Consider the following 23,788-nt stretch of genomic DNA (forward strand, 5'->3'; position numbering starts at 1 on the left):
CCCTGAGCAGGAATAACTCCGGCCAAATGAAGGCTCCATCGTCTAGCTGGCCAAAATGTAACAGTTCATTTATTCTCCCCAAACATTCTTCCAGTCAAGAAATAAAGCCTTTTGAAGGCCAGCCAAGGTGCTCAGTGGTTGATTGGAATGCCATTTAGGTCAAGAAGGGTTCCACCGCTTTACATTTGATATATTGTCTCTTCTATATATGAGGATAACAGGGACATACTATACGTGCGTGAGACGGGATCCAACGTTGGAATTCTGAAATTTCAGGCTCAGTCAACCCACACATCCATAATTTTAGTCCTGTACATTTTTTAATATCCGGGAAGGCAATTAGTTTAAGTGTGCACTGATGGGCTGTGTGTGTGTAAGTCACATACTGTATAGTAACTTGTGTTTTCAGTCATATTGTCTTCAGCTCAAAATACACATAATATGACTTGAAATTTGAATCTTCAGCCAAGTTGAACTGAAATGAGAGGTGCAGCTTTCAACAAGAAGTTTAGTCCTCTGGATCAAACTTCCTGTCACTCTTTCACTCAATATGGCATAAGTGTGGCTGGCATTGTTTGGAAAGCTGTTGAATAGCAGCAAGGAGTCCAAAATTTCACACCAGCATGATGGTATTAGTGTTTGAAGCTCATTGCAAGGATAACTTTGATTACATAAGCCCCCAGGGTTTTACTCTCACCTTTTACTTCTAGGAGAAAGCTGTTGATCGGCCACTGCACAATTTGAACACAATGTTACATTTGATGTTCAAATCATGATCACCAAAACAACACTTATTTTACCATATATTAAAAAAAATAATAGAACAATTCCCTCTGTTGCCTTTTAATTAGTCACCTGACTGTGGATACAAGCGTTGCTCTTTTTCTCTACAGTAGGCCTTGTCTTTCCAGGAAATGTTTACTTTGTCAATGAAATCCTCTTCCTGTGTTTACAACTTTCATTAGCTTCCCAAAGGGATTGTTACCCCTTGTGCAGCCAATCTCTTTTCTCTCTCTCTCTCTCTCTCTCTCTCTCTCTCTCTCTCTCTCTCTCTCTCTCTCTCTCTCTCTCTCTCTCTCTCTCACTCACTCACTCTCTCTCTCTTTCTCTCTCTCTTTCAAATTCAAATATGAACATAATGGACATGATGGGCATAATCATACATACGCACAGGCACACAACTCAGTCATATAATCCTGCCTTAGGCACAATTGGACACTTTCTGTTATGACATTTAGATGTAGACAGTGGCATGTTGACTTCAGGATACGTGTTTTCTGTGCTGGCCAGAACCGCAGCAGTGCAAGGAATTTTCCAATAAATGTGATCAAGTCCATAATAAATGTTTGCATCATATTCTCAGTTAGTTTTGCTCTCCAGCCATCACATTCCTCCTGTATGAAATCAGGACCAGGGTCATTGAACCCTGTTTTATTGATGTTTTGTTCTAATAGTAAACGGATAAAATGACCTCCTTTCTTAGAATGTAATATCCATTTAGCAGACTGTTTGCACATTTTAATTACATGAAGTAATGCGCTGCTAAAGGGCCTGTTTCCATCAGTCCAATGATGCAATGTTTAATACTTAACAATCAAATATATGACTATTTGTATTTGCAAAAAGACACTTTATACGTTTTTATGCATGTTTATGTCTTGTGCTGTGTGGATGTCCCACTGTGCAGAAGCCGACACTGTTCTTACACGTTGGTTCTCAGCAGGCCTGCCTGCCTGTCTGTGCATTGGCCACAGAACTGTTTTTACAAGTGTAGAAGTCGCTGCTCCATTGCTCTGCAGCCCAACCGTATAACCAGGCTCTTTTCCTATTCTAGGGAAGTGGAGCGAAGGGAACGCCTCGTGCTCACATTGCTACCTATTAAGTCTCTCCCGTTGGTCCAACAGCAGAGACAAAGACATACGGGACACTTTTCCTGTCCCTCTTGTCTTTCTCTGTCCACCCCTCATTTGTTCTGCTCTTAGTCTCGGTCTTTTTCCTACATCATCTTCCTTCTTTGTCCAGACTCTACAAAGCCCCATGCCGTGTCCCCCTACCCTTTTCTCCCTCACCCTTGAACAAATATACATCAGTGGCTTGGGCTTTAGTAAATGTTGGCTGCCTTGCCACTGAATTCTCCATACCTCATTTGAGACGGGCATCCCTTTTGCTCGTGGGTTTATCGAAGGCCATCTATAAGCTGGCCAGCCCAGCGTGCTGCTGTGGACTGCCTGAGTGCCAGTGGGGTTTTTCCACTAACACTTGGCTGTCATGGCTTTAACCAGAGGGCCAGACTGAGCTCTCCAGAGACAGATGCCTTCTACAGCAGCTTCTGCCTTTTGATTTTGGAAAGAATGCGTCTCTGTAATAACATACTGTATCTTATATCTTTTGTATGTCTTTATTAAAGAAAGCTCTGCTGCTGTGTTGTCTGTTGCGTTCTGGTAGGAGGATGCCCAGCTCCTTTGGGACTACACAGTGAGGTGACCTTGATAGCATGAGAGGAGGAGTGAAGGCGAGAGTGGCACGTCCCCAGCAGGTGCTGCACAACTGTCTGTGACACAGATGGGCAGACGCACACAAATTCGCTTGCAACCTGCATACATTATGCAAATACACATGTGTCAATGCATACACATGCATTAATGCAAGTTTCCTACTGTATCTGTTTTACCTGTGTGTGTGTGTGTGTGTGTGTGATTAAGGTTAGAGTTAGTTCAGTGGCTCCTCTCTGAGAAAAGGGAGTGAAATGAATCCTTCTTCTCCAACAAGTCCTTGGGGAAGGGGAGAAAATCACTGCTCGCACAACAGACCAAACGGTAGCTCTTGGGTGGATCTCAGCTCTCTATGAACGGAGTCCATGAGCAAGAGTAAGTTACTTGACCGGCTCTGTCTGACCATCTGTGTTGCAGCTAAGCTCAACTCAATCCAGTTCAGCTCCTTTCCCATTCTCCTTTTCATGCGCTGACATTTTTATCCTCCTATTAAAACTTTTAAGGGCCCATTATCTAAGAGGAAGGAATGTTGCTTTAATAGTGTGGTGGCTCCATGCTTAGGCCCCTTCTTTTCAGTTTGTAACCAACCAACACTAGCTAGCTGCTTAATGTCCTCCAGCCAGCGTCGAGAAAAGAGGGGACCGTCTCCCCTCTGAGACGTATGACAGCAGCTCAGCACGGACCAGGAGCCTTCTTTTCACTGCCCTAAGCACTCAGAGCAGACTATAAACCCTTGGCATGCCTTCCACTACTTCAGCCCTATTGTTTCTGTCTCTCCACTACATGGTTTTCAGGTTTAAGAGAGCTTGCAGCGCTCTGGTGAAGAACTTGTGGCCTCCTTCGATCTTTTGTTTGAGGATCTTGTTCGTCAGCATCTTAGCTGGAGCACCCATGTTAACTTTTGCACAGTCCCACATGTGATGTAAAAACTCATACCCTGCTGTTAAAAGTTTACTGTTGTTTTGTTTCTTGGTAGGGAGGTTTTAGCTCAGAAGGACAGTCATACAGGGCCTGAAGCTCCTGTGTCCATGATACAGAGGTTTCACTGTGTCAGAAAATGTGTTTTCAGTTGAGTTCTTTTGCAGTTAAGTGAAGTAAAAGCTAGTCTGGTTCTGAGAGAGCGATAGTTTAAATTGCCAGCCACTGGCTGAGATTGTGATTTGAGCTCCAGTCAATCTCTCCACACAGCTATTCATTTAGACTGACTTGCCCACAGGAGTCGCCATCATCAGTAAATCCTTAAGTACCTTTTCTTCTTTTGCTGTTGTCCTGGGGTCTCATTTCTAAAACTGTGCGTAGGTTCCTTACTAAAAGTGTACGTACGCCCAAAAGCCAAAAATGGCGTTTGCCAAAAAAATTCTGATTTATAAAACCACGCGTACACACATCTGTAAGCAATGTTCCCATTATAAATCACAGATTACCCACAAGTTTGCGTACGTGAATCAGCCTTTTATCCCATAAATGTTTTACCATAAATAGTCAATGCAAAGCACCTCATGAATGCTGATCAGTATGTTAATGTCCCTGGCAGTTGTTCTTTCGTCGCTGAATCATGACTGGCGGAGAAAAAGCAAAAACACTTCTCAGACGTTCAGGAATTATAATTTTGGCCTGTTCTTGCACAGTGTAGGGAAACTTGATGTATAGACTACCTATACAGTATTAATAATACCGTCCAAAACGGCAGGCATTGCGGGGGACAGCTTCGATATACCAGACCTAGATTTAACAGAACTATATATTATATCCAAACAAGCCATAGTGATAAAGTTGAATATTATATGTAATATTTATACAAAAATATCACTTCGCTGTCTGCCATTTCCTTCTGGAAACAGCCGGTTGCCCACAGACCGGCGAGGACATGTATTTGGACCCGGATTGTGTTGCCTTCTCTACTGGACCCAATTCAGTACATAGATCCAAGAGCACAGCTTTAGGGAATTTAAATTGGCATATTATCATTGTCATGGTCCCTGAATTCTCTGTCTCTTCTGATTCTTCCATTGGTGTAGTCCTCCTGCAGGGCCAGCAGTGCCATCATGCAGCATTACGCACGGGTTCACCGCTGTATTTGTATGTTTACAACAATTAGAGTAATTGATAACACCTTTGCCAAAATCACAGCATTAACTAGTGGTATCCCTCACCCCGAGATACAATTTGAAGACGAAAGAAAGTGTAATAGGTGTTAGAATAATTTACATTATCAAAGGATAACGGAACCACTGAAGTTATATCAAAGTTTTGTTTACTTGCAAGTATGGTCAGTTTACAGCACTCACAGCATAAGTACAGAAAGTGACTGATGAATAAGCTTTCTACAACAGGTTTTGTAATACAACGTAAAATGTGATAAAACTCTATAGTCATAATAAAGAGTCAATGTCGTCAGTTATCTCAGTCAAGGAGCGTCTGTTCTTTCCTCACCACACACCGTGCTCCAGAGAAGGACAGACAGTGGCTCCCAGATACCAGATGGCTACAGCGGCAACAGTGTTTTGTTATAATGCAAACAGTTTTAATAATAATAAGAGAAAAAGTATGTATCATAATTTATCTGACAATAGGCAAACACTTTTCTTCATGCAGGTTTTGTCACGGACAGTATTAAAGTTCGGACCAATAACGAGGACATTAAGTGTAACGATTGTGCGAGAGCTTAACACCTGCATTTCCAGACTTTGACATTTGATAATATATGCACAGTATTAAAGATATATATTTAGTTATTTAGGCTACACTGTGCTCTGCTGTTATCTAATGGTCGGGTATTTGATGCTATCCTGTATTCCATGGAGTCGGGCCATCTCCTCCTTCTGCGCTCCTAGAGGACAATGTGCCGGTGAGACAGCGGCGATTAAATATTAAGAACAAATTTTTATTTAAGATTTGAGTTGGAGGTGTTTATGGAACAATTATCAGTCAGTACAAGTGCAAATAACACTGCTGGATTTAATCTTCATGGTAACATGGATGATATGGAGTGAAAAAATGTGCATGAGGCATCAATACTTTAAAATATTAAGAGTAATCGTTATTCCCACATTTACTTTCTGCAATCTGACTTCAGTTCACCACCTCACCATCTGCATCGCCAATTCCCATTGTCTCCAAAATGTGCGTACGCATTAGTCAGAGTTTGCCTGGAGGACCGCACATTCTCCCGTCAAGTTTGTTTTTTATAAATCACAACCTTTGCGTGGGGAGAGGCGTACGCACATCAGCCCCGTTTTGTGCGTACGCCACGTTTATAAATGAGACCCCTGACCTGCTGGTTTTCAGAAAGGTGGCTGTGATGTGACCTGCACTTAATGCAATGTCCTGCGGGCGCTTGCAGCAGATCTCACATATTAAGTTGAAGTTCCACTGACTCAATGACAGACACAAATTGATTCTACTTCAAGAGATCGAAAAATAATTTACTGTGGTCTCTTTATCCCCAAGATAATGCTTTCTTTAGGAAAGAATAGGAAAAGTAAGCACTGGAAATTTGGTGTGCTCAATAAGATCTTAGATATAATAAAATTAAAAAAAATAAGTCTTGTCCACCCTCGTGCCATGGCAATCCTTTTAGTCCTGGTTAATTTAGAATTTGTATTTGAGTGAAACTTGTGCTGAGAGTTTAACCGTCTGGAGCATACAAAATAGAATGACTCTCATTCTATTTCTATGGTCTGGAGTATATACATGAGCTATGTCCCAATTCAGGGGCTGCAGCCTTTGGATGCTGCACTCGTAGATTGTGTCACACCAGCGCGAGGAAGGCTGTCCAATTTAATTTACTTTCAAAGGCTCCTTCAAATGCAATCAACTAATGCGGCCTCCTTTTACAGAATTCGGATGATCCAATTGTTGTATCCTTCGCAGCCCCAGGATTCCTATCATTCATTTTGGCATTCAGGCAGAACCACAGGCAAACACAAACGGCCAAGAACCAATATTTCTTTTTTTTTTTTTTTTTTCGCCTGCTATTTCATAATTAAATTTACTTCTGAGAATGTTTTAGGCATGTAGATGTCAATTATAGGCAGCGTTATGAAAATGCATGGCAAATTGGCGTCTTGCAGCGGCGCGGGTTCGAATTCGACCTGCTTCCCTTTGCTGCGCGTCATCCCCCATCCCTCTCCCCCTTTCATGTCTATCCACTGTCCCTCTATAATAAAGGGAAAAGCTATAGGCTTCAGGTTTTCAGAACTGCGTGCAGTTACTTTTTTGTGTGTATACAATGGAGAAAAACTGTAATAGAGGATTTTTTTTCCGGGAAATGTTACGCCAGACACCCAGTTTGTAATACTGCAAATAAATATTGCAATATCTTCATCAGTAGGCCATAGGCTCAATCACCTCTGTGCCTCCTTCAGCAATACATAGTGACAGACATTTATTTAAATGAAAATCTTCGAGATTGCAGTTTTAAGGCCCTGATTCTAAATCACCTGTAAGAACAGATTTGTTTATTTCACATGAGAGATTTCAGTTTTTTCACTACGCTCCGCTTTTTTGGTTTAAAGTAGGCGCTAGGCGGGCCTCAGTTAAAAAAAAGGTGATGGTGTAACTTGCTTTCGTGCACCAATCAGGATTCAGATTTAAATTATAATATAATGACAGTTGGTGGGTTGCATTGAAAATAAGAAAGTTTTTACTTATAAAATAATGTTTTACTTGTTTGCTGCTTATTAAGTCATCACTATGCTACAGAGTGTTAATCCAAGTTTGCAGGGGCTTTAATAATTATTTTAAAAATAAACAAAAATAACTGGATTTCTGGCAAATGAAAAATGCATCACATCACTCTAGGCATGCAATTATATGCTCTAGAAAACCAATTACTTTAAATGCAATCATGATATTTGGATATGTATATCTATTAAAGGAATAGTTTGACATTTTAGGAAACAGCCTCTTTCTATGAAAAGACCGATACCACTCTGTGTGTACGCTAAAAATGAAGCTACAGCCAGGACACATTAGTTTAGAGCCTACCAGCATTTCTAAAGCTCACTAAATAAAATATTACATCTCATTTGAACATGTGAAACAACACGTTGTGGTTTTAACGTAAATTTTATTTTATAGATTAAACAAACAAAATCTTTATGCTAAGATAAATTGAGATTGACATCGATCTTTCCATCAAACTGTCAGCATGAAAACATATCCTTTAACACACAGGCTATTATTTAGCGTACAGGTAAAAAAAAATATTTATTGGCTTCTGGCAACAGTGTCAACTCTTAGTATTGGGTACAGAGGTCAGGTTAAAGTTGTGGCTCCTTTGCAGACGGAACACTCCTACTTGTTTTCTTGATTAATTGCAGTGTTCTCTTTTTACCACAAGTGCAATAGTTTCAATGACGCCTGTTCGTGTTGAGCAGTGTGAAAACCCATATCCACTCTGGTCAGTCCCTCGGGACTTATTTAAAAGGCTCCCTCTCAATTCCAAGACTTTGGACTCTATTTCCTGTCCAGTTCTGTGCCTATAAAGGGGTCTGTGATAGTTTTTTATTAGTTTCTACATAGAGAGTTGTGTTTTATGGGTCAGCAGATCAGGTTTTAGTAGATCGTGGCACATATGATCTAGCATATTTGGTTTTATTTCTCACTTTGCAATCCATCTTCTTAAAGGATGTTTTTCTTTCTGCTTCCCATCATTCAGTAATGATAAAAACTCAAGGCCTTTAGCAGCCAGTTAGAGGGAAGAGCACACGGTGGCTGATATCTGGGCCTGGCCTGGAGAAAAGGGCCATTGTGTCAACCCTTTGAAGCTTTTATTGGTCCTCAGAGAGATGAAGGCCCAGGTTCTGGCCCTATTCTGACATGTTATTGATGGATGGTTGTGTAGCATTCAGAGGGAGAGGGGCTGCATAAAATAAAGGCGGAGTGAAGTGAGTTTTGGGATGCATAATACAACCTTAGTAATTAATCTTTAGTCTTTTGGGCTTACTTATTTGGAAATTCAATCCTCTGTTAAGTTCATATATGTCTTCTCTGACCTCAGATAGACACAAAGCCAAGAAAAGGGACCACTGAATTCCACATCCTACTTAAATATCCACATGACTCGCTGTGAAATTTGCAGCACTTTACAGCAGCTGCTCTGCTGAAGCTCATTCATGGTCACTTCACTCAGTCCTGCCATGCCCTTTTCTTTTTGCCATCAGAGCTGAAGCGTTGGCCCAGTGTTTGTTTAGTGCTGAGTCTTTGTATAGCAGGGAGGGCGGTCGCTGCAGTCAGTGTCTGATAGTTCACCCTGTCTTCAACACTGACAAGAGCTCAGGAAGGAAAGTCTGAGAGGATTGTATGACCTTGTGACACTTGTTGACAGACTTAAAGTGATGGAAAGTATTTAGCCAGGAGGTCAGAATTGTCTATCAAACTTGCGTCGTCAGCTCCTTGAAGTAAAGAAAGACTCCGAATAGATTTCAGCCACAAGTGGAAATACATAGAAGGGCCGGTTGAGTTCTTGGCAAAACATATGGAAAACGAGAAGGCATAATTAAATGAGGTTATGGTGGCTGGGGTTATAGTGCATAAATCAGTAATTAAGCACAGAATGATGTGAAAACACGTTTCTGTCAAGCTGATATTGTTTTCTCCTTGTAGCCCTCGAGGCAGGTACACAGAAACTGTATGACAGCACGCGCTTTTCGAGACTGACACACCACATTTGGACTTAAGACAAAGAGCGCACAAGGTTATATGAACTTTACTAGGTGTTGACACTTCCATGCACATATGCAAATGCTTACATTTATAACAAACAAAAGTTGGCTAATTAAGAAAGTTAGACCTCCAAACACCCTTCATTGCGACAGCAGATTTAATGAGACATTAATGGACATGTCTTCTTACTCACTGCATCCCTGTTCGCCGGAAGAGAAGGAAACGGTGAGAAATCTGTTTGGTTTTTTATTGAGAACTGGGGTTTGTCACTGCATCTGTAGCAGCGGCATGCGTTCACAACTAATAAGTCAAATATCAGTCTTCTCCCAGCGAAGGCAGCACTGTTATCACAGTACAGAGCAAAGCTCCGTTTGTGTAATTATTCATGACATGAGGGTCTCAAGTCATGGAAATGCATGCTAGGTGTCTGTTGTACCTCATCATGAAGCATTTATACATCACACAGAAATTATGCATCTTTTGTATGCCATGTTTAGAAAATGTGCTTTGAATTATGAAAGTTTAGAGGCTTGTCACATTTTTACTGAAGTGCTTCAACCTCGATGACTGATCCTCTTATTTAAGTGCAATTCTCTTTTGATCTCAGTCTCTGCAGGGAGAATTTAACCATGGAGTTTTTTTTTTTGCTCAGTGTGTTCCTCCTTTCTTTTCTTTATGGGGGATTACCTCAATTAAAATCACAGGTCTACGGGATCAGCTCCTGCTGGGAGTTTTATCCTTTCTGTAGGCAGCCTCCTTTTTATAGCCTGAACCAAGTGAGCATGTTCCAACACGTGCTTGAATCTTTGTAAAGGGGTACTGGGCATGTCAGTCACCAGCAGTAGGCATATATGTGACTGAGGGTCATGAAGCGTGACAGGCATTTGAGCCTTTATTTTTTTTTTTACTCCTTATAACAGGTCTGTGACATCTTATTTAAAACCAAACTCTTAGTTTACTGAATGGTCTTTGGCTTCAAAAAACTGTGTGTAATCTGTAAAGGCAGTTAAGAGATAAACTGTCTCTCTCTTTCCTGGTCTCGCTGTTTCTTTCACAGTGCAATCGGAAGGCTCAAAGGAAGGACCCACCTGCATGGACAAGAATCACGGCTGTGCACACATCTGTAGGGAAGCACAGAAGGGTGGCATCTCCTGTGAGTGTCGACCTGGATTCCAGCTCATGGATAACAAGGACTGCAAACGTAAGTCAAGTCAATCTCAAGCATAGTTTCCACTCTGTGACACACACACACACACACACACACACACACACACACACACATACACACACACACACAGGGAAACGCACCATGAGGAGGATTTATAGGCTCCTTATGAAAAGGTGATTGGAGTTGGAAACCTGCCGATGATGGATAATTACACTCATTCCACAAATGCCTTCCAACAGATTTGAAGTAGGCTACTGGCATTTAAGTAACATTGCCAAGCCGTGATAATCTCCTGAATAGTCCTCGTAAAGAAAAATGTGTTTATCAAATGAGGAGCGATCATTTACACAACCAGGGCAAGTGTGGAGGTTACTCGAAGGGGACTACTCTGATGGACAGCGCACACTTCCTGTTGCTGTGCAACGGAGATCATCCTGTCAGAGCTGGGGCCAGGGCTGATGGGGGATTTGTCTGTGTTTGGATAAGGATTTTTTTTTTTTCTGTGACAGCCCAGGAAAAGGGCAAAAGTCGCTGGGATGGTAGGGTGCAGACAGGATGGCGGTGGAAGCCTTGGCTCGTTCGTGTTCTTTTTCACTCTGTCATCACAGGTGTGTTAGAAGGGACAAGGTTAATGCGCCCTTCGTCCGCCAGTAAATAAATCTATTTGCACTTGAAGATTTGCAGACACACACATACTTATACCAAAAATCTTCCCATCATTTATGTGCAGCTGACATGAGTCTTGTACTGTTTGTAAGAAATGTCATAAATTATAAAAAATGTCTTCACTTAAAGTTTTTGCCCATTCTGCAGAATCTAACTAAAATGGAAGGAGTCTCTGTTTGTATATCTATCCCTCCATTTTCTTGACAACCGTTCATCCGATTGACTTCACACTAGGCGGGTGTATTGCTGAGGACCCAAGGAAGTGTAGTATTGAGTGCGAGCTCTTGAGATCTATATGGGACATATTTATTAGTAGTGCGTTATGTACACACTGTGTAGTGTATTGAGTAGAGATGTTCCGATACCAATACCAGTATCGGTATGGGATCTGATACTGCCTAAAACGCTGGTATCGGTATCGGGAAGTACTGGAGTTTATGCACCGATCCGATACCACGTAATAAAGCCCTAAAGAAAATCTATGTTAAAGTAGATTATTTATGTTCTTCTTCCGTTATAACTGACTGTCAAACTGGAGAATAAAAGAAAGTTCTGTGGCGTTCATTGTTTGTGTTTGTTTATGTTTCACAAAGATAGAAATAATATCACATCCATACAGGGATAGTGGAATACAGTTGTTAAAACATAATAAAATATATGACCCAATGGTATCGGATCGGTACTCGGTATCGGGCGATACGCAAGTTCAGGTATCGGAATCGGTATCGGGAAGCAAAAAATGGTATCAGGCCATCTCTAGTATTGAGAGGTGACCATTTTTAATTGACCGGAAAGGTTACATTGTAGCAAACTCATTTCAACATTTCAAGCATCTGCGATGTAACGTTCCGAATGAACGATTTGTTCCCAGACATAGCCTGGTCCCAAATAGCTAGCTGTAAGCAAATGAAACATATACTCTAGCATTACTAGGGGACACACTTACTGTACGTCATGGCAGATGTAATGCTCAGGACCCAAGGAAGCGCAGTGTCAAGTGTGTGGAGTTGTGTGGTTGAGTGGTTCTCGAGAAAGCTGCAAGCAGAAATATCAGAGGCCAAGCAAGTTTTTTAAATGCCTTAACATGAAGATGTTCTCAGTAGCTTGTAGGCTGGCACTCTCATATGGAGTTACTTACAATAAGTTCAGTCTCTTGCTCGAGGCCACTGGAGCGGCTGTTGGAGAGTTTAGAAAACGTGACCATGTGTAACTCCAATGCATCATGCAAAATTGAGTCTGGGGAGGGATGGATGAATAAAGCAATGATAGTGATACATGTAATTAACATAGTTCACCAGTTGAGTCGGTGAAAATGCAAATCAAGGCACACCCTTCTTCACATTACAGTATATACATAGATTTTGATATTAATCTGAGCCCAGCTTTGTAATAAGTGACGAAAATGTTGAAAGGTGTCTAGAGATCTCATTGGTTCACAGTGCTCTAATCACATTGAATTGTGTGAACAGTTTTTTTTAATCCAAACAATAATTTTGATAGTGTGCATCTAATGTCGTCGACAGTTTTGAGTCTTTTCCATACCTGAGACTGAGGTGTGACTTTGTTAATCCAATTATTTTAAAGGAACTCCACAATAGGCGCCTTTATGTACAGTACAGTTTGTCTCCTTGAAGCCCTCTAAAGGCCTGAGTGCAGTATAATACCTGCGCTATTAACGTCACGGAGCATATGGCCCAGGGAAACAGTATGCGTATTATCCTGAAGTTCCAGCTGGGGACCTTTTGTTACATGTCGTTGTGCTCTCTATACCCTCATTTCTTGTCACCATTCTACTGTCAACTTTCCAATTAAAACAAGTGTGTATTATCCTGTTTTTACAGTTTATGTTAACCGTGTGCTCTTTGATAGTGACGTGTAACTACGGTAATGGGGGTTGCCAGCACATCTGCGAGGAGACAGACCACGGCCCCAAGTGTTCGTGCCACATGAAGTTCGTCCTACACAGCGATGGAAAGACTTGTGTAGGTGAGTCATCTCACCCCGATACAACTACCGAGGGCAAGAAATAATGGCTTTTGAATGAGAAAATGTGGAACCACAAACAATTAACTCAGCACCCAATTTCATTACAAATTTAATTAACATTTGAAATTAGGTTTATTGTGATAGAATGCAAGTTGAAATCCAGGCCTTATTACAGTAGCTGTAACACCCCGAGCCTTCTCTCTTGATCTGTGACATACAAGGACAAAAGTCTACCACCTACTGTGCTTTCCCCTCTTCTGCTGCTGCTGCTGCTCCAGTAACCTCTCAGTCCTTGCATCTGCTTTGGCTTTTCTTCCTTTTCCTTCTCTTTACTGGGCACAATGCAACAGCTCTCCTTATTCTCTGTTTGTTAGCCATGCAGTCAGACAGACACCTTCTATTAGCCCTTGGGTCAGTTCCTCCACTGCTACCCTTTGGGGATCAACTCACATACCTGACCTAACCTTCCACTGGCATTTATCAGTGTTTGCCTCCGTTGACTTAAGTTGAGTAAAAATCATTCAGCCACTCAGGCATATTGAACCGTTCTGAAGGACAGTTTCCCATCAGATGGGGCCTGCAGGTGCAGTAGAGTCAAAGCATAGGTTTCGATTAAATGTGTACGGATTGCGTTTAGCCATGCAGAATTGCACAGACATTTCATTGACAATCATGGAACATTAGTTAGTAGTTGTAAATTTGAGACGGACCATTTCTGCAGACAAGCCCTTATTTTATCCGTCTATTTAACCAGAGTGTCATTAATAGTTTCTTTATACAGTACAAACCCATTTTTAAAACCAATTCAGCGTGTATGTTGCATTGTTAGTAACCTGGGTTTGTATAGGAAGCTTCAGTGAGTTGGATAGGACATATTTTCATTGTCAGGAAGACAAACAGTAATATAATTAGAGGCTACGCCTGCTGAGCTGACTGGTGAGGACTGGTTTCAGTGGCTGTTAAGTTTGAGAGCTTGGTTTAGGTAGCGGCTGATTACCCCAATGCTTCTGGATCTCCTTTATTACCGCAGCCCTGATGAGAGCCAGACCTATGTCAAGGTCTGGTCAGCCAACCTGTCATTATTGCTGTACCCTGCTAGGCCAGGGGGACGCCACAAAGTTGACCGCAACCAAATGATATGTCTTAGCTTGTCCTATTCCCAAGGCAGAGCAAATGTACATATGGTGTGCCAGATTAGGAAGCAGTCAGCCAGTTAAAATCTCTGATTTCCCCCTCACAGTCTGGGTTTACAGAGGTGGAGGCAGGGCTGCTCTGCGGTCGACACAGGGGCGCTCCATCTCCCAGACACTCTATTAGTTAATAAAACCTCAATAAAACAAACAATCTGCCAAATGAACCACTGACGGGAGAGTAAGTGACAAAAACGTTGGAAGACCTTCAGTAAGGCACCACTACTGTGCACTAGGTCTGTAATGGTTTAGGCTTTCCACCAAGAACAATTATTCAAAAGCAACACATGCTGAAACTGTGGTTGTTTATTTATATGTAGCACTTTAGAAGCTTCATAAGTGTATACTGATTTTTTCAAGTGGGTGTGCCAGGTTTAGATACAATAACCTTATCTCTCTGGCAAAAAAAAGTTTTTTTGCTACATATGACAGCTACCTCTGCTTTGAAGAAAGACATTTCATTTTTATGTATTTCAAGGCTTAAAACAAATGGTTTCTCTTGGAACCAAAAAATCATATTCTAATCCTGAATTCAGTTTAAAATAGTCTCAAATGTCAAAAACAAGATAAAAATGGCTTGCTAGGGCTGTTATATTTTTACGCGCTGTCCTTATGACACATAGTGATCATTCCTCTCAGCCACCGCATTCGGAAATAGTAAATTATGTATATAGTGTAGAGGGTATCCATAGCAACCACACAGAGTGAAAATACACCCCCCTTGAGCTTCACTATTGATTTGGAAACGTTTATGATTAATTGAGTCTCTGCATACTTCATCTGAAAGGAACATGATTACAAAACAGCTCTTGCCTCGTCAGTGGCTTTATCGTTAGTCTGCTGGGCTCTTTCAGTATGCTGTAGCTTCACCGTTCTATCCATCTTGTGGGGTGTTTCATATGAATTCTGACACATTTTTATTCATTTTGTGGTGTCTCCTCACCCAGACTTGGTCATGAATTTTGTAATAATACGCCACATGCTGCTTTTTTTGTGTGGAAGTGTTTGTTCTTTATCCTTCCTATCTCACCTCTGTTGATACCTTGCATACTATAGGTGGGAATTTATGGACTATTCTCTCTCATTCCTTCATACACACACAAGCACACACACACACACACACACACACACACACACACACACAAACACTCTATTTGTTCAGTCGCCTACTCAAACTTTAAAGTCAGATTATTTGACTGAAACAGTCTTAACAAAGTCAAGTTTATTTGTCTTATCAAGTACGTTCAGGTATCAGAAAGGAGCAGCTATCATGTGGAAGCATTCACGCTGTTAGCACAGCAAATCATAAACATTCACAAATAGCAGGCAGATGCAGACATGCTTAGGAGTTCAATCATCTGAAGAGTTAGCCACTCTATGCCAGAGAGAGAGACACACACACACACACACACACACACACACACACACACACACACGCACGCACACATGCACAGAAAGAGAGCAAGAGATGCATTTTATAATACAAACAGAAAGCTATACAAACAACCACACAAACATACAGTACATATCCAGCATGCATGCATCACATACATGTAAACACATGTAGTCTACATGCATATGCCCATAACATAAACACACTGTGCTCTCATTTCGGGTGGTCTGTGCATTCATGCTGGTGTATTACCTCACAGTGCTCTGTCCTCTTAACTGCTGAGAATCGTTGTTTCTGGATGCTGCATGTTGGGATTGGGACATGTTGGTTGAACTGTGGCAGTCAATGTAAACTGTGCATGCTTTGTGGTGTTGACCTGTTACTCGCAGATGAGCATCTGCTTTCTCATCTGGCACCCTTAAAGAGCTCCGAATTGGTCATTCTGACATCCACAGAGCCAGAAAGTACCTTTAAATACAGGGATTGAATGTGAGTTTTATTCTGAAACACTTTTTAAACATAATTGAAATAGTGTAAATGATAAACATGTTATTGCATTTTATTTTACTTTTTCCCGTTTTGTCTATGTGCTTAAAGGCTCAATCCATCACCCCAGCTATATCATGAGTTCAGTACATGGTTTGCATACTAAATGTGTGCCATGTAGTTTAGTGTAAAGTAAAATATACACTCAGTGGACTGTAGAAATGGGATTCACTTGGCAAATTTGGCTTGTAGTAATTTGTTTAATTAAAAACCAATTAATTAAAAGTCAATAATGTTTATAAGTATGTTTTTTTAAATAGTTTTTTAGTGACAGCACATACATTGTACAGCAGGGCCACTGACAGGGCTTAGAGACTTGACATAACAGCCTAACAACATTAATTCTGGAATGATCTGACCGTATAAGACCATAAAGCGCAGACCTAAATCTGGCTGTCCCCATCTTTCAGCTTGCAGCACTAACCACCACTCGCTCTGTCTGTCGAGGCTCGCAGCACTCATACTAACTAGCAAAAGCCTCATCTCAAACACAAACAACAAGAACTGCACTTTTAACTGCACAATTTATTTTTGCATGATTGCATGTTGCGAGGTAACACTTTTGCCTTGTGATGTCACCCTTTTCATTTTAGACGAGGATCTGTCATCATCAGTTTGTTGTTAGGATTTGGAAAATAATCACTGCTGTTTGTAAGCGGCTGTCTTTTCTATTGCAACAACATGTCATTTTCTCATGTCATTATTACCTCCTGGGGGCGTACATGGACATTAACGATTTTTTTAAATTCAGGAGAGATGATCCCCTCTCATCCGTGCTATCCACCTTTTTCCGAGCATCATGATACCTTTCATGAATTATAGGGGCAACTTCCAGTTATTTATTTCAATAAATCAGTGTCTGTTCTTTTTGTGGCATAAATATTGTGGGAACACAACCTGCCAAACGGGAGGATGTGATAATACCTCTCCGTTCCACTACAGAGGGATGGAAGGACGACCTGAATAAGTGGCCTTGGATAGCTGTAACAAACTAAGTTAGCTTAGCATTTGCTGACATTTACAGAGTTCAGGGACAGGTTGTGCTGTTCGCGGCAGCACAGTCAAGCTAAACTAAATTTGGGGCATAAAGTTACAATTTTGAAGATGTCCGTTTTGTTGTCTTTTTGTTTTGTTCTCTTTGTGTTTTTTGGACCTCACTTGAACTTGTTTTTGAAGTTTTATTGCCTGTAGTAGTCACTATTTTCTTTGTTTGTTTGGCCATAGTAACCGTTTACTCGCAACGCTAGCAGAGACCGAAAAGAAGAAAAAAACAGTGCCCCGCTTCGCACACGTCAGTTAAAGAGCGAGTGCGTTGGGTGAGCTCGGCCTACCCTCTCTAGTGGATCAACCACTGCTGGGTGATGGAAAAGGCTCACTAACTGTGCGCCGCTTGTGCTTTTTCCCGGGAAAGTTGCCACAGACAACAGACCAGCAACAGATTTATTAAAGTAGCTAAATATGCTACTGTACACTATCAAAGGGCACTTCTTCATCAAAGGTCATCTCCACATCCCTCGGTTGTAGAAAGCAGAGGTATGATCACATTATTTCATGTAAGGTGTGACAGGGTGTTTTCCTAAAAGGGAAGACACTTGTATTGACTTGAATTCACTTCAATTCAATTCAGTTTTATTTATAGTATCAAATCATGACAAGAGTTATCTCGAGACACTTTACAGATAGATTAGGTCTAGACCACACTCTATAATTTACAAAGCCCCAACAATTCCAACTTCAATGACAGGAATAACCGGAAGTGGCGCCTATAATTTACTGTAGGAATAAGGTGGATATACTGTAAACCACATCAGATTAGTTCTTGTCACATGCTCATGATTTACATAACACACGAATGCTGCGTGGTTCAAGTGTACAGAGAACTAAAGTGGTGTTTTTACAATGTGTGCGTGTGTGTTGGTGTGCGCATGCATGCAGGGGAGAGGAGTGTCCAGTCCCAGGCAGCCCCACAGCTGTTCCCCAATGGTAAATATGTGTTCCTCTGACTCCTCTCTCTGGGGGTCTGTGGGTGTGGGGAGTAGAGGAAGCTAACCTAGCAGGCACTGGTCAGGCCCTTCCCCTCCCCACAGGGGCATCATCCTTCTAACCCTTGACCTCTGACCCCCCCCCCACCCCCCCCCCCCCACACACACACACACACACCTTCCTCTTCCTTCTGTGAATGCCCTCTCAATAACAACCATTGCCCGTGTCAAACCACACCTTTTCAAAACACAGCTGCAAACAGGGAGCCTCTGACCAGATACTGTATTTAATATTGTCAACTAGAAAATATTCTTGTCAAAATAATCTTTCTAATTGCAGTGGTGGAAGTACTGTACTAAAGCACAGTTTTGAGGTACTCAAGTATTTCCATTTTATGCTACTTTATATTTCTACTCCTCTACAATTCAGAGATAAGTATTGTACATTTTTACTTCACTACCTATTTTTTTTTTAAGATATTCTTTTTTTGCCTTTATTTGACAGTGTAGAGGCAGAAACTGGAAACGGGGGCAGAGAGAGGGGAATGACATGCAACAAAGGTCTCAAAGCTGGAATCGAACCTGGGACGTTGCGGTAACTTGGCATGCGCTGTAACCACTTAGCTAACAAGGTGCTTTAGCTGACAGCGGCAGTAACTTTTCAGATCCAGACTTTACATAAAAACCCCTTTGATAAACTTAAAAAGTATAATACATTATTATACTTTAAACAAATGGATCCGTACCTTACAAAAAAGCAGCGAGGCCTCTTGTCACATTTCAGATGTCTATGGGTTGTAAGCAGTTCCACAAGCGAGTGATTTCTCCTCCAAACTTCTCAGATGGTTTTATTTAAACAACTGTTTGTGGCCCAAAGAGGTACAATTATCCAATATTTCACACACAAAGGCAAAGATTAAAGTGCAAAAAATGAATACAGATTTGTTTGGCAGAACTTATTTTTTCATGTTTTTTTATCCTTGCCACATTAAACAGTTTTATTTTGTGACCCTTTGGAGGGGCCACTAAACTAAACTACAGTATATAAAGTAGTTAAAACAGGCTCCACCTCAGACCTCTACAACAGTAAAATGCTGCTTACACATTAATGCATCAGTATTAATCTAATAATGTCATATATAATAATATATCAGTCACAGGGAACACACTATGTACTAGTACTACTAGTAATTTTACTTGAAATGCTTTAAGTACATCTCTCTTATATTACTCCTGTACTTTGATAGGACTTTGAATGCAGGACTTTTTATTTGTAATGGACTATTTTCACATTTATCCACCAGTACATTTACTGGAAGGATCTGAATACGCCTCCTGCAGTTTGATTGATTTACTTAATAAGGATGTATAAGCACAAGTGCAAGTAGCCTCTGTCAAAAGTCCAAATCAATTTAACTGTGAAGGCTTTTAAGAGGCAGACCAAAGACTTTGGTTTTATTTGTGTTTTTGATACGAATGAGCATGCACTGTTTCAAACACTTGGCCGTGGTGTTCCTAAACTCTATCATCACGGCCTATTAGCTTTGGTGAGGGAGCCAATAATGTGTCCGTGATTGCTTCATAGAAAGATCAGACAGAATCCCTCTAAACTTGCTTTTTCAAACACATGTAATCTTGTGTCCTAAAATAATCAGTTGCATGGAATATATCCATGTTAATCCAGTCCAGTTTCTTCTCTTTTGTGTCCACAAGTCATTTATTTCACAACATTTGCAGTAAAATTAAACAATGACAATGTTTTGGGGCGAAAAAAAAAGTATAAGAACTTTTTTTTGATAACATCCCAAATAAAATTCAGCCCAATTTGTAGGATGAGCTGTGTTTTAATAGATATGGAAAAGATGCCAGGAGAAATAAACTAATAAATCTGCGACAGTGTATCAAACCTTGATACTTCAAAGAGATTTACGATTGAATTATACCAAGTAAGAGACCGAGGGAGGAGGCTTGTTCTCAGAGGAGTAGCCTGTTCAAGGTAAGAAGCCAAACAATAGTGTTTTAAGTTACTAGTTGTTACTACTGTATGTACACTGAGTTTCCCCAATGCCACAATATAACAGTCTGACCTATTTTAGGATTGTGTGTCCTAGTTTCTGTTATTTTACATAGAAATAGAAACATTAAGAACAAGAGACATATTGTGCATCCTCCTTTATCAGTTTTTCCCCCTGAATTCCTGTGTTACTGTACCATACTGAAACCAGCTTTCTGGTTTACTTTCACAGTTGCACCTCTTGAGAACATTAACAAACTGTTCTCAATGGATTTGTTTTCTTATTGTGTGGTTTGTATTATTGAGAGAGCATTCACCTCAGCTTTAGTCGGGTTATCGTCTGATAACAACTGTAAATTCTGAGTAACTATACTCTAGCTGCATGTTTGCTGTTTGGTCAACAAAACACAGTATTTTCTCCTTTAAAGCATTCTTTTTTCATCAAAGTCATATATTCCTGGTGATTAACACCCAGAGAACTTCTGCCTTGTGCCTTTTGGTGAATTCTGTCCACAGCCCATTGATGTATTTTGTTTGCGGTCGTCATAAATGGCTGATGACAAGTTGCATTGAGATTGCTTGTCAACAGTCCTGATATAAATCAAGAAGTGCTGCAGCTAGAAATCCTGTGGCTTCTGTTAAAAGATTATGTACACTGTCTGAAGCCCTCTGTATGAAACCTATACTGTGGAAGCTCAGCATTAGACCAAACACCCTACACGTCATATTGGAGAATATTTACAAAAGTCTGCCCACTGTTACTGTAATTGCGGGTCCTAACCCAGTGCAGTGTAGATAGCGGCTGGAGTGAATCCAAAACACACAAACCCACACACATACCAGAGCGTGTGTCTCTCCCCTGTCCTCACAAAACCATAATGTCAGAAATATTTCTTTGCTCTCTTAACACATGATCATTACACTTTGGTGAGATGGCTGCCTGACTAAGCGTTTTGGAGGCATGTCCTGACAATGTCTTATCGTCTCGTCTGCCAACTGTCTCTGCTCACACTTTGCAATTATGCAAACCCACAGTGCTACAGTCTCAAGCCTGAATCTGAAGCCCCCCCACCCCTCTCTGCCCAACACATCATGAGCTATCATGCCAACTGCAGGGAGTGGACAATATAATGGAAACACCTCACAGAAAAGGATTTCAGCTTTGGAGAATGTTAAAGTGGACTTGTGTAACTTTTGGTGGACACAACAAGTGTCAATTATGGTGTAATGGTAAATACTAAAATGTAATGAATGTAGCACAAGAGTAAAGAAGAGTCATAAAGTCCTCAAACTGACTCAGTAATGTCTGTTACACAGCAACATGAGCTACATTAACCACCAAAAGCTAATGACCATACCAGACCAAGTAGAGAATTTATTGAATCTAGAAAAGGTGCATTTTACTGATTATAAATAAACACATTGACAAACACTGCTATAAAGTGCGTCATCTTAGGTTGAAAACATTTCACGGATATAATAGTAACTTTTAAAAACTAATAATCTTTGTAAAATGCATGAACATCAGTCAAAGAAAAAAATGCTAAATAATTGAAGTTATCCAACAAATTGTCTCGTGTAAATCATGACAAAACATACCAAACACATTCTCCATCTGCATCGACAAAGGGAAGGAGCGGGCAGAAGTTGAAACCAACTGAGAACATATACAGTAGGGTATAAAGGGGGTCACAAATACTGCTGATTGTCATGTGACCTAAGAGAACCCACCTTTTTCCTGCAATGTTGACTCAGTCTTTTCCACGTTGGAATCCTTTTTCATGAAGTCTTTGATAGTGGAATAATATTTACTCCAGATTTGTCCCAATATATTGAAGCATCAGGTTCCGCCTTCAGCAACAACATCCACTGAACTGTTTTGAACTGAAACAACTATAAAACATAAAAGGACATCACTGTAGGCACCTGTTTTGCTTTGATGCGTAACTCCAGTCTACCGTAGAGTTTTTTATTTGAGAGAAAGAGCTTTACAAAGTTTCATTATGGCTGCTGCAGGCACTGCAGTTTTAGATTTAAGTGAAGAGGATTAGGTGTTTCCCCAAAGGGATCTCTCTATATATATTATTCTCTATATATAAAAAAAAAAAAAAAAACCTGTACAGTACTCCCTCTTTAGTGCCACATGTGAGCTACCATCTCCCTGCCAGTGTGAAGTCTTCGACTTGCCAAGCTGTGCTGGTTTCTTTTTACAAGAGCTAGCATCCTACAGCCCATTAGAGAGAAGTGATGCGCTGTGAGGATAACCAGTTGCCTTACAGCAAGTTAAAGTGATTGTTCCAGGTCGCAAAAGGTTTTTTTATTTGTTTTTTTGTTCAGAAGTGTGTGAGTCTTTCTATAAAGCTGCCAAAAACTATTAAGGCACACACCGGTCTCCCTTATGTGAGAACATATTTCTCCCGTGCTGTTGCTTAAAATGAAAGTCTCAGTGAAATTTGTCACTGTCTAAAGAAGAGACCTCAGCTATCCTGTCCTGACTGAGTACCTTCCTTTTTTTCAAATCAGTCTAGCCAACACAGGGGCATGGTAGCTGAAATTGCTTTTTTATCCCCAAAATGCCTGGAAGGTTTTGTCAAAAAGCAGGAAGAAGTGGCAGTTTTGTCGTATCTGTCTTGAAGTCAAACCTCTGCCCTCATGATGGAAGGGAGACAGATGCCCTGCAGTACAAAGGACTTTTGGAGGTTGTATTTCACTTTGACCAAAGCGAAGCAAACATGCACACTCTTTAACACACATAGAGAAAACGTGTGAAACCCTATATTTGGCTGTGTTGGAACTAATATTTCCCTATGACTGTCTCCTTTCATTTCTCACAAGAATCTCCTAAATACCCTTACTGTACTTGTCATTCGGCTGCTGCATTTATGAATCTGATCTCTTTTCTTATTTCCTTCTTTGTTCCTGTGTTCTACTGAGGACCTGAAAGTCTGCTCTGCTTGTTATTGTTTGGCTCCTATTTGACACAAAAAAATGAATGCTGAATATAACAGAGTGCCTTCTAATTTTTTTACTATATTACCAATACACATACATGCTGTTTTGATGAGGAGAAATAAGTAGGTCAAGGCAGCATCTACGGTGTATTTGTCTATGGGGGTTTGTCTAACTGTGAGTGCTTGTTTCCCTGCAGAGACCTGTGCAGTGAACAATGGCGGCTGTGATAGCACATGTCATGATTCAGTGACAGGAGTCCGCTGCAGCTGTCCTGTTGGCTTCACTCTGCAGCCAGACCGCAAGACCTGCAAAGGTAATGCATCCCCATTCAAACCACACCTGCCCAGCTGTCACCAAATTAATCTTGCGCTTGTTGTGTTGCCAGGCAAATTGGAGCTCCTTTCTTCACTTGGAGCTCTAAGGAATTATGAAGTTATTTACACCCTCCTTGTTAGCACCGTTTTTAACCCGCTAGTTGGATTTTCTCTCTATAGACAACACTATCATTGTTTTGCACCCACTGGTCTGTATCCTTGCTGCATATTTTGAGTAGTATGTTGTTATGTACTGTGTTTTCTTGACAGTTTTTCCACTACATTACCATCATCCTTTCTGGGGGTTGGCAGAGCATCCTCAACTTGAGCAACCTGCATACTGTAGCAACTTTTTTTAAATTATATTATGTCTAATAAAATCCAAACTTTAGGGTAAAACTGTGAATTATATTAGG

The 23,788-nt window shown here is 40.8% G+C and overlaps 1 protein-coding gene across 2 annotated transcripts in view; it reads left to right on the top strand.

Annotated features, from left to right (window-relative positions):
- Positions 1-23,788, top strand: part of scube3 (signal peptide, CUB domain, EGF-like 3) — a 79,654-nt gene that overhangs the window by 37,116 nt on the left and 18,750 nt on the right. Inside the window, exons 5-8 of one of the 2 annotated variants that reach the window (XM_028581901.1) lie at positions 10,219-10,362; positions 12,865-12,981; positions 18,046-18,093; positions 23,255-23,371. In XM_028581901.1, the coding sequence (XP_028437702.1) occupies positions 10,219-10,362; positions 12,865-12,981; positions 18,046-18,093; positions 23,255-23,371 (426 nt within the window). The remainder of the gene's footprint in view (positions 1-10,218; positions 10,363-12,864; positions 12,982-18,045; positions 18,094-23,254; positions 23,372-23,788) is intronic. The other variant, XM_028581902.1, reaches the window with a different exon arrangement.

The sequence above is a fragment of the Perca flavescens genome, chromosome 7 (assembly GCF_004354835.1).
Source record: "Perca flavescens isolate YP-PL-M2 chromosome 7, PFLA_1.0, whole genome shotgun sequence".
Lineage (NCBI taxonomy): Eukaryota > Metazoa > Chordata > Actinopteri > Perciformes > Percidae > Perca > Perca flavescens.